The 11,042-nt window shown below is 28.9% G+C and overlaps 2 protein-coding genes across 8 annotated transcripts; both read left to right on the top strand.

The window, feature by feature from the left end:
* The first annotated feature begins 1,047 nt into the window (after positions 1 to 1,047).
* On the top strand, positions 1,048 to 5,366 carry LOC105287174 (odorant receptor 63a). The gene is made up of 9 exons (XM_026970118.1): positions 1,048 to 1,838; positions 2,147 to 2,266; positions 2,644 to 2,761; positions 3,511 to 3,772; positions 3,918 to 4,031; positions 4,108 to 4,198; positions 4,636 to 4,781; positions 4,940 to 5,072; positions 5,152 to 5,366. Exons 1-9 carry the CDS (start codon positions 1,695 to 1,697, stop codon positions 5,200 to 5,202), a joined length of 1,179 nt encoding a protein of 392 aa, XP_026825919.1. The 5' UTR covers positions 1,048 to 1,694; the 3' UTR covers positions 5,203 to 5,366.
* Positions 5,367 to 5,456: 90 nt separating this feature from the next.
* Positions 5,457 to 10,702, top strand: LOC105287126 (odorant receptor 9a). 7 transcript variants are annotated; one of them, XM_026970122.1, is made up of 10 exons: positions 5,457 to 6,951; positions 7,051 to 7,136; positions 7,509 to 7,628; positions 7,746 to 7,863; positions 8,562 to 8,823; positions 9,017 to 9,130; positions 9,201 to 9,291; positions 9,985 to 10,130; positions 10,310 to 10,442; positions 10,525 to 10,702. In XM_026970122.1, exons 2-10 carry the CDS (start codon positions 7,116 to 7,118, stop codon positions 10,573 to 10,575), a joined length of 1,056 nt encoding a protein of 351 aa, XP_026825923.1. In that variant the 5' UTR covers positions 5,457 to 6,951; positions 7,051 to 7,115; the 3' UTR covers positions 10,576 to 10,702. The 7 variants fall into 7 exon arrangements, with proteins under 7 accessions (XP_026825923.1, XP_026825920.1, XP_026825922.1 ...); XM_026970119.1 differs by having other exon boundaries at positions 5,457 to 7,136; XM_026970121.1 differs by having other exon boundaries at positions 5,457 to 7,136; positions 10,310 to 10,394; positions 10,467 to 10,702.
* Positions 10,703 to 11,042: the final 340 nt, after the last annotated feature.

An 11,042-nucleotide genomic window follows, 5' to 3' on the forward strand; every position in this document is an offset into this window, starting at 1 on the left:
TTCTATCTTTCTTATTACAATAATGCTAGATCTTGAACTTAGCATTTTTATTAAAGCCTCGGTCACGAACATTCTTGTGACGAATATTGTGACTGCAGTGAAACGCAGTCAAAATGAACACAAATGATAATAGAAGTATGGTTCTAACGTACGATTCGTAACGGAAAATAATTGCAAGTATTAAAGTGTGCAAGTTTAGACGTATAAATTCCGTAAAAAAAGAAAAAGAGAAATAGAAAGAAAAAGATGAATTTTTAAAGCGATTATTATAGTAATATACATTTACAGATCAAGAATTTTTTATACACACTTTTTTGTTATATTAAATATATAAATTCTTAATAACTAAAATTTTGATAATTTTTTAATTTTGAAAATAAATTGTTAAAACATTTTTATTACGCCTTTTGTATATCTCGCATTATTAAATTAAGTTTCGTCCCCGGGTAGATTTTATCGCATTAAAGATATTGGACAATAATTCATTCGCGACAATTAACTTTATGACGAATATATGACAATTCTGTGCTAGGCTGGCCATATTGTGAACGTTGGAAGCAGACAATATTTGGCAAAGGTAACGATGTTCAATCACAAAGGTTTTCTACACTACAGTTATTTTTTGTTTCACACTACATTTTTTCATATGAAATCATATGAAACAAGAGGCAGCTATTAGCTCACCGATATTAACAATTGTACAGATTTGCCGCGAGCTGCATCGGTGATTGCCCGGGCCTCACCACGTGGAGGTTGCTGCTATAAAGGCCCATTTCAGACACTTGTATATTGAGATTACAACAATTCCATATGCAATACTGATATCGAATACTCTAATATCGAATGTTTATTTTATTATATAATGTCGAAGTGTCAACTTCGGTGTCATATTTACTAGTTTATCACATCGGTGATAAAACAAAGACGAATTTAATAAAGGCAATATGGATAGAATATAAATTGCAATAAAGAATAACGATATATATATAAACAATATAATACATTTTGTGGAAATAATAAATGTAAATATATTTTGTGTGTGTGTGTGTGTGTGTGTGTGTGTGTGTGTGTGTGTGTGCGCGTGCGTGCGTGCGTGCGTGCGTGCGCGCGCGCGCAGCGAATAATATAGAGAATTTATGTCCTATAACATTTCAGATAACAATTATATGATAAAACTCATTAGCTTATATTTGAAGAAGATAATACTTGAAGAAGTTTTAAATTAAATGTTTATCCGCAATTTATGTTTTAGTACTTATAGTGATGCAGATAGTGATTAAACTTACTTGATTTACTGAAAAGCAATTTCGAATAACGATATTTCTCAATATATACTACGATGTAGTTTTTAAAATAACAATAATGAAAATTCTCAACCATCAAAGAGTTTCATGTAACTAACTTCCAAGCATTTTTATATTTGAACATTTTAAAAAGTAAACTATTTAGTATTTTATTTCGCAGAATCATTGTCTGAATACAAATTTTATTTTACGAAGTAATGTCAAAGTGCTGAATTGCTATTCCCATCGATAGTGTGTAACTGTCTTACATTATATCCTATTATATTGAATTAGAAGAATTGCCATTCTTGCATAGAAAAATGCTTAATCGATAACTGAAAGTAGGAAGGGGTAAGCGGCGCTCGTCGTCGCCTTCTTCACTGTCATTCGTACGCCGAACTTTGTGAAGAGATGGTCCGTCTCGAGGATCAATATTTCAACATCAATAGAATTCTTTTAATCGCTATTGGTTTGTGGCCTTATGAACAAACAAAATTTGCTCGATTTCAATTTATTTTCTTCTGTGCTAATCTGATGGCACTGATTATATTTCAAGTAAAGCAATATTATTTAACAGAAAATTATATATCATAAACACATCTTTATTGTACTACTTTAACGCAGTTAAGATGCAATTCATATATTATCACACATGTAATATTAAGTATTTCCCGTTGTTATATGGGTAATTAATTATATATAAATAATTATATATTGTAACAGATTATATAATGATTTTTAACTGAACACTATTTTTCATTTTATTATCACACGCATGAAAGATAGTAATAACTTAAACTTGACTATTTGCATGTCATTGCATGAAAATAAGAAAATTTCTTTTTTGCTTATTTATATTGCAGTTTACAGTACTTTTGACTTCAAAATGTACTCCGGATGTCATCATTACAGTGCTTTCTTTTATGCTTCTTAACATTATTGTCAAAATACAATACATCTCGTTCGGTATTAATATCAAAGTAGTAAGCTGATGTGTGAAACATAAACATACTAACAAATCATTACACATATATACAATATTATTGCAATATTACTATTTTTACTATTTTCAATATATATATTATGTATGAAATATATGTATAATATAAATAAAATAAATTCAATATATATATGTATAAAATAAAATAATATATGTATATTATTTATTTAGATCATTTATTATTTATTGTTTATTATTTTATATATATATAAAATATATTATAATATTAACACACATACACACATATAATATAATATATATATATATATATATATATATATGTATGTATGAAAAAATTCTCATATATATATGTTTCTGTGAAATTCATCAAGACAATACAAAAAATCATTCTTTTGCAAGATAAAACAATTACTGGTACAAATCCGGAATATATACGGAAAGTTGAAAGATGAAAATGAAATTGCTATTGCAGAAAAATATAATTATAAGGCGAAATGTTATACGACTATACTTACAAGTGAGACAATTAATTCGACATTTTTATAAATGTAACTATTTTTTCTAGTTTATCGATATAAACATATATTTAACACATGCATGAATTTCTCAGTGAAATATGTATGCATGTCTCTTTATACATATCTACATATACAGGGTGTCTGGTAATCTCCGTGCAACCGATTAATGGCATATAGTTCAGGCCTAACTGAGTCGAAAAGTCCTCTACTATTTTGCAATTTGCGCAATAGTTAACGAGTTATTAATTGTTAAAAATCGCTGTATTAGTCCGGCCTACCGCCGAATGCAAGCGCGCGGCGAGATGCGACTGCCTAGCGATCGAAGTTGCTAGGCGCGAGAATTGTTTATTACAAATGGCATGCCTAGCCATTGCCACTGCGATCGCTAGGCACTCGATCGCTAGGCGGTCGCATCTCGCCGCGCGCTTGCATTCGGCGGCAGGCCGGATTATACAGCGATTTTTAACAATTAATAACTCGTTAACTATTGCGCAAATTGCAAAATGGTAAAGGACTTTTCGACTCAGTTAGGCCTGAACTATATGCCATTAATCGGTTGCACGGAGATTACCAGACACCCTGTATATGTCACAAAGCAATTGTTCTTTTTTCTCTTATCTCTTCTTCCTTGTTCGTTTTGTCTCTTTCTTCTTCTCCATTCATTTTTTCTTTGTTTTCTCTTTCTTTTCTCCTTTCTCTTCTCTGTTCCTGTTTTATTACATTCATAGATTAATCTAAACCTTTTCAGTGATTGCTGTATGCAGCCTATTCATACTTATCATTTCTCAAACTTGGATGGACATATGTGATGTTGTTTTACGAATTAATACATCTCGGTCTCATAACTTAATGATAATGACGGAATATTTTGTCGATCAAGAAAAGTACTACTATTTTATTCTACTACACATAAATGTTACAGTTTCCATCGCAATATTTTCAGTAATGGCAATGGGAACAATGTTTCTTACATTCTTTCAATATTCATATGGGATGTTCAGAATTGCCAGGTATAAAAATAAAAACTGAAAAAGGATAAGTAAAATTCAAAATATAATTCAGATTTACTATTTTGAACGAAAATTGTTGTTTAAATAAAGAAAGTATAGATTACTATATACATATATATAACTATGACAAACATATTACTTGCAGCTATCGCATAGAACATTCATTAGACATGGATACATTAAAAAGTAACATGAAAAACGTAAATCTTGTCTCCAAGAAAATAATTTGCGCTATAGTTATTCAACGGCAAGCGATGAAGTTGGTATCCCTACAAAATGTTTACAATTTATACACATACTTATAATAAGTTTCTGTTTTGTTTTTGTCTTTAAAGTTTGCCGAAATTTCTGGTAAACAAATTCGAATTAATGATGTTTTGTCAAGTAATAATAGGAGTGACTACTTTAAGTCTCAATATGTTTCAAGTAAGTTTTGAACTTCTTATTAAATTTGCAACAATCTAAACACGCTTCTGAAAAAATGCTTGACATTTTTAATATTCATGTTTGATACTAAACACAATAATTAATTATTAACTGTTGTATATAGTTAATCAGTTGTTAAGAAATTTTTTATTTTTTTTTAATTAGTCATAGTACTGAGTTTGACAGAAAAAGTTTGATCCAGTTTTTGCTATATTAAATGCAGTTGAATCAGATTATTCATTAACCAAAGAATCATCAGTAATCTACGATCACAGACAATGATGATGATTTCTACTGTATGCAGTAAAGTAAAATTTCATGCAAAAATCGAGTCGATCTTTTTTGTCTAATATATGGGCGAATAACACATTTTTATGCATATAATGTTCGTAAATAAGGTTATAAACAATTAACTATTCACAAAACAAGTATATTAGGCTTTTCAGATTGCATCATTTGGGAATGATATTATAGAGGTAGTACCGCATCTTATCTATGTATTTGCTATTACTTTATACATGTTCGTTTCATGCTATATTGGACAGGAACTCACGGATCATAGCAAAGAAGTATTTCTTGCCGCGTAAGAAGCATTCTTATGACATACAAATGCTATATATGAAACTTAAATAAAATAGAAATTTATGTTCTTCATAAAGAAGCGTATGATAAAAATTACTAACAAAGTTATCTACTTTTCTCAAACTTGTATATAATGTGTACCGTGCATAAATTTTTTAGGTACAATATTCAATGGTATTTAAATCCTGTACGAATACAGAAATTGATACTGTTCCTGTTACAAAGGGGCATTACAGATTTTAATGTTACTATTGGTCGATTATTTATTCCGTCCTTTGAATGTTTTGCCATGGTAGAGAAAAGTACCACACAATATATTTTAAATGTCACTTTATATATTTGAGAGTAGTAAAGAATGATATTCATTGCAGCTCATAAAAACATCGATGACTTATTTTACTGTTATACATTCTACACGCTAACACAGCAAGAATAAATCAAATAGCAATACATTGGTAATATAGATGATAATGAAAAACAACAATGTATGTGTATGTACATGCGTGCGTCATGTGCTTTACAGAAGAGAAAATTTTTATATTTCTTGTATATCATAAATTAAATCGTTGTTGCAAATGTAGCAAAAGTTTATGTCCAGGATTATACATATAACAAACCTTGTTACAACATATAATATGTATATAATGTGTGTGTGTGTATATATATACAATATATATACACACACACACACACACACACATAATATGTAACACTTTGAAATTAAACATTATCCTCTATACCCCAAGCATAAGTAGTAATAAAAATTTAATTAATTTTAACTTGCTTTTTGAACAAGAAGTTCTTTCTATTTGGATATTGAGATATTTTAAATTAGATATCTCAATAAAAAAAACTATATATCAGAAACTATGATATACTATTATATCTTGGAATAATTAATGTATTTTAAATACAGTATCCATAAATTTTTATATTTGTTATTCTATATTCAAATAATATACATATACTCGTATATAAAAAAAAACGGCAAAGTAAAACTATTCTCAATATAATATCAAATCATTTATTTGCATCTTACCCGTTAATCATGTACAAGTTCAACGAGAAACTATAATATCACTCTTTGAAGTTAATTATAATATAGTACTATAAGTACCAGAAGAGAGAAAGATATAAAAATAATACAAATAATAATATTTTGAATAAATATTTTATTAACATTGAACTACTAGTAGCACACATGTTAACAAACAAACCTTTATTTTTAAATTTGGAGAAATAAACACACTATTCTGGTGTGTCCTATTTTAAGGATCAATCTTACGTATCTTACAAAACGAACACTAAAGTAGAATCTTAAAAATGCTGATATTATAATATAAAATGTTGGTTACGCCTTTCAAATTTTTGCATGAATATTTTTTCATTAACCATTTCTTGTAGCAAAAAAGTAGTATTATATAAATTTCTTTATAAAATCAATAGTTTCATTGTGAATTTGTTTATATAGAAATGTATGATATAAATATTCTGAATGTACGATAGCATACAATATATTGTGCGTCGCATCAGTGCATCATATTACCCTAAATTAGAAAACTGCGCTGAAATGTACATCAGACGCAAAAAGTTATGATTGATTTAATCAATCAAGAAAATCAACACAATTTATCTATGCATTTATTATTATTTTTTTTATTTAACAGATATTAATTCTATGACTAGTAAAATGAAAATTAGTGTGAGCACGTGTACGTCATATTATTTCTGCATGTCGTATGCACACGCGATTGCTTGCAGGGGCGTGTGTATGCATAAAACTATATCACCTGTAACATTTCTTGCTCTTTCTTTCTCTTAAAGATAAAAAGTGCATATACACATATACTCTGCGGAGCATATAAAATTGCTATGTTAACAACAACGACTATATCCTGTCTTTTGCGCAAATAATTCCTTATAAATTTTTTTTATGGAAAGAAGTCGATCCGTAAATTTCTTTATGAAAAATTTTATTATATGGTTTATTTTAAGAGGGCATAATATAAGTGTTTGTATCCCATGATAGTATTTTCTGCTCTTTTACACTATAGCGCTAATATTACACCGCATTAAACAAAATTAGAAAATTGCACGGCAATTTAAGTTAGAAGAGAGAAGTTGTGGAATATATTTGATCGATCAATAGAAACCTGAAGGGATAAGTAAATGTTAGTTTTTCTATAGCCATGTGTGTTTCGAACTTCGCGAAGACATGACCCGTCTCGAAAATCATTTCAGTCTCAACAGAATTCTTTTACTTGCTATAGGCCTCTGGCCATATGAGCAATCGATATTTTCTCGGCTTCAATTTATTCTTTTTTCTGTTATTCTTATGAGTGCTATTGTATTCCAGGTATGTATATAAGACAATATGTACTAATATTATTTGTGTAATAGGTGGCATTATTATACAGCTATTTACTCATACTCATATACTCTTACTACATCTTATCACACTGTTATCACATTGTTATCATGCAACTTTCAATGTCATAATTTATATCAGATTATTATAGTGTATTTATATAATCTTTAGCATATTTATAATAATATGATTTATATTGCAATATTATAATTACTAAATTAAATATATTCGATTGTTATTGCACTTATGTATTTTCCATTTAAATTTACATATACGGCAAAATAATTAATAATGTGCAATGTATGAGATAAATAAATAAAATTTCTGATAGACAGAATTACATAAAATTATTACTTGCAGCTTACAGTATTTTTGACTGCAAGATGTACTCCAGATCTGATTCTTAAGGTTTCCCCTACTGTGCTTCTATTTTGTATTTTTTTAATACAATACATCTCGTTAGATTTTAATATTGAATCAGTATGTTTAAATTCCAATATACATGTCAATACAGATAAATCTTGACATATAATATAATTTTTTTCGTGTGTATGTATGAAATACAAATAATAACGTAAAAACTCCTTTTATTACCAGGTGAAAGAATTGTTGAACTGTCTTCAAGACATACGAGACGAGTTAAAGGATAAAAATGAAATCGCTATCACAGACGAGTATGGCCGTAACGCGAAACGTTGCACGGCTGTTCTAATAAGTAAAACATATTTCTAATTTTTTTCACTTGTTCTTTTAACACACATATTCTAAATTTAAATTTAATTTAAAATTATTGTACACTTTAAAAGAAAAATGTTGAATATATCTCTGTGTAATTGCCAGGATTGATCGATTTACTAAAATATTAGCAATATCTCTGTGTGTGTGCATGCATATGTGCGTTGAGCTATCTCCTGTTGCTATATTATTGGATTAACTGGAAAGTCCATGCCGATTTTGTTTAGCAAAATGCAAACACAAAACTTCGTATTGTTTCGTAACGTAAAGTTCGAGATGCTTGTAAAAATGGATAAGGTCAAGAATAGATGAAAAACTACGAATTAGGAGCATTGGTCAACAAAAATTCGTTCCAAACATTACAAGAGCTTGCAATACGGCTTGAAGTAAATGAATCAACATTATCCCGCCATTTGAGAACAATAGGAAAGATTCAGAAGAAAGAAAGATGGCTTTAATATCAGATTGCAAGCACTTGATATTAAGAACATAAGTTGATATTAAGTAATATAATGTTTCATATTTGAATTTTGGTGTAATAAAAAGATCCACACGGGTTTCTCTGTAACGCAAAACCTTGTATTATGAATTAATACAAATTTATTAGAAAATAATCGGTACAGACTTGCCAGTTAATCCTCTAATAGATCGAAAAAATAATTTGTTTCTCTTTTTTAGTGATTTCCATGGTTGGCACATGCTTATTTGTAGTTATTCATTTCTGGTCGGATGTTCTTGATGTTATTTTCCAGATAAACATATCCCGATCGCATAATTTGCCCATCATAACAGAATATTTTATTAATCAAGAAAAGTATTACTATTTAATTCTGATGCACCTGGCCATAGCAGTTTATATAGGAATAATTGTAACGTTAGCAGTAGGAACAATGCTCATTGCATTTTATCACAATACCTGCGGTGTCTTTAGAATTGCTAGGTAGATAAAAATAAAAACATAGGAGAATATTCATAAATAATTTGTATTATATTCAAAACTTTTATTATATCAAACAAATCTTAAAATAATATCAATAAAAATGATAATGTTTAACAGTTTATCATAGTAAAGGCAAAGGGACACCTTGTAGAATGTTATGCCTATAAATATAATGCATATGTATTATCTGCAGCTATCGCATCAAACATTCGATAAATTCCAATATGATACAAAACAGCATAAAAAATGAAGCTTTGATGTCCGAAAGGATAATCTGTGCCGTGGGTATTCATCGTCAGGCTATGAAGTTGGTATCTCTACAAAAGTACTTTCTAGTAGAAAAGTATATAATAATACGTTATTCCGCTTTTTTGTAGATTAACGAGAAGTATGGTATCTAAATTACAAGTAATGTACTGTTGTTTGATTCCATTTGGAGTGGCTACTTTAAGCCTCAACTTATTTCGAGTAAGTCCTGGATTCTGTAATTGCGTATGGAGTTCAGAAATAAATTTATATTTATAAGCAAAGAATTGATACTCGACGACTTGAAGTGTTGATATTTGTCACATAAAATCTAACGCTAAAAAATTCTCTCCTTAGAAAACATGTCTGTTTAAACATCTCTTGAACAATATATTCATCTTTTTCGAATAATTCATCGTTAAAAGTACCGATTAGGGAAGCCCCTCCTTCGCACTTATATTATTGTTACTTATATTATTCACTTATAGTATTAAGAACATTGTCCGGAGTAACCTTCAAACGAATTTAACTACAGCTCGATGTTTAGTAAAACTTTATTAATAAAAAATTGTTAATGATGTTGCACGAATTTTCAGCTGTCCACGCGAAAGGACAGTTACAGCTTGAGTTAGTGTAAGTAACTACTCTGTCTGCACTTCCTCCTTTCGCTGAAAATTCGTGCAAAATCAGTAAACGGTTTTGTTAACAACTTCTTAATAAATAACGGCTAACCTTTCAAAGCTTACTCAGGACAATGTTCTTGGTAACATATGTGAATGACAATGTCGTAGCAGGGGTATCCCCTATTTAGTAGCTTTACTAAATCATCATACAAATTATCTGAGAGAACGATTTTAGGCTTTATGTTTACAAATAACTAAGGAATTATTTAGAAATAAAAAATTCATGTTTTAGCTTTGTCTGATTACCTCTTTAAAAATTGATCTTATGGAGATGATGCCGCCTATTGTCTCCATTTTTGTCATTATCGTTTTTATGTTCATTGGAAATTACCTTGGTCAAGATCTTACGGATCATTGTAAAGATGTATTTCTTAATGCGTAAGAAGCATTCTTGTAAGATAGAAGTCTGATTAAAGAATGTACATTTACATGTACTACAGTTATACGATACAGTTATTAATGTTATTCGTAGAACACAGCAATACAGGCTAAAGATTATTGATAAATTTTTGTTCTTTGGTTTTTTCAAAATTTTCCGTCTGTGCATTATTTTCTAGATACAACATTCAATGGTACATGGCTCCCTTACCAGTACAAAGCTTGATATTATTCCTATTGCAAAGAGGCGCAACGGATTTTAAAGTAAATATCGGTGGATTATATTATCCGTCGTTAGAAAGTTTTGCGATGGTAAAGGAATATAATATTTTTTAGAATGCATTTAAAATGTCAGATTAAATATCGACATACTAAAAAGTGATATTCATTGCAGCTTGTGAAAATTTCGATGTCGTATTTTACTGTTATATATTCGACACGGTGATGAAGAAAAAGGCAGATAACAAAATTTGTAACAATATTATCTATATACATATACGTATATTATATAAATGTATAATAAAAGCATAAAATAACAATCTAGTGAAAATATAAGTGATAATGGAGCATAATAATATGTTTTATATTCCAAAATAGAAGATTCCTATATTTTGCGCAAGTGATGCATTTAAAAGGTTGCTTTGTCAACAGATAGATAATTTCTATGATTAAAGTCATATAGAAAAAATATTAATGCATTTAGGCATTGCAACATTCTAAAATTAAACATTACATATACATTGTATACGCAACATATACAATATAGGTTTTATATTTCAGATATATATAATAATTTCAATTGATGTTATATGATTCTTTCAGAAGTTTCTTTGCGTTCCTAACTTTTCACATTAAAGTGTAAAACAATTACAAATTCTATAAAGAAAGAAAAAGAGAAAAAAAAGATGAATT

Source organism: Ooceraea biroi, chromosome 6 (assembly GCF_003672135.1).
Source record: "Ooceraea biroi isolate clonal line C1 chromosome 6, Obir_v5.4, whole genome shotgun sequence".
In the NCBI taxonomy this organism is placed as follows: domain Eukaryota; kingdom Metazoa; phylum Arthropoda; class Insecta; order Hymenoptera; family Formicidae; genus Ooceraea; species Ooceraea biroi.

Coding starts and splice junctions, on each gene's coding strand:
- LOC105287174 (XM_026970118.1), top strand. CDS start 1,695: ATGGTCCGTCTCGAGGATCAATATTTCAACATCAATAGAATTCTTTTA. Junction 1,839..2,146: donor TGGCACTGATTATATTTCAA/GTAAAGCAATAT, acceptor TTTATATTGCAG/TTTACAGTACTTTTGACTTC. Junction 4,199..4,635: donor TAAGTCTCAATATGTTTCAA/GTAAGTTTTGAA, acceptor CAAGTATATTAG/GCTTTTCAGATTGCATCATT.
- LOC105287126 (XM_026970119.1), top strand. CDS start 6,996: ATGACCCGTCTCGAAAATCATTTCAGTCTCAACAGAATTCTTTTACTT. Junction 9,131..9,200: donor ATTCATCGTCAGGCTATGAA/GTTGGTATCTCT, acceptor GCTTTTTTGTAG/ATTAACGAGAAGTATGGTAT. Junction 10,131..10,309: donor AAAGATGTATTTCTTAATGC/GTAAGAAGCATT, acceptor ATTATTTTCTAG/ATACAACATTCAATGGTACA.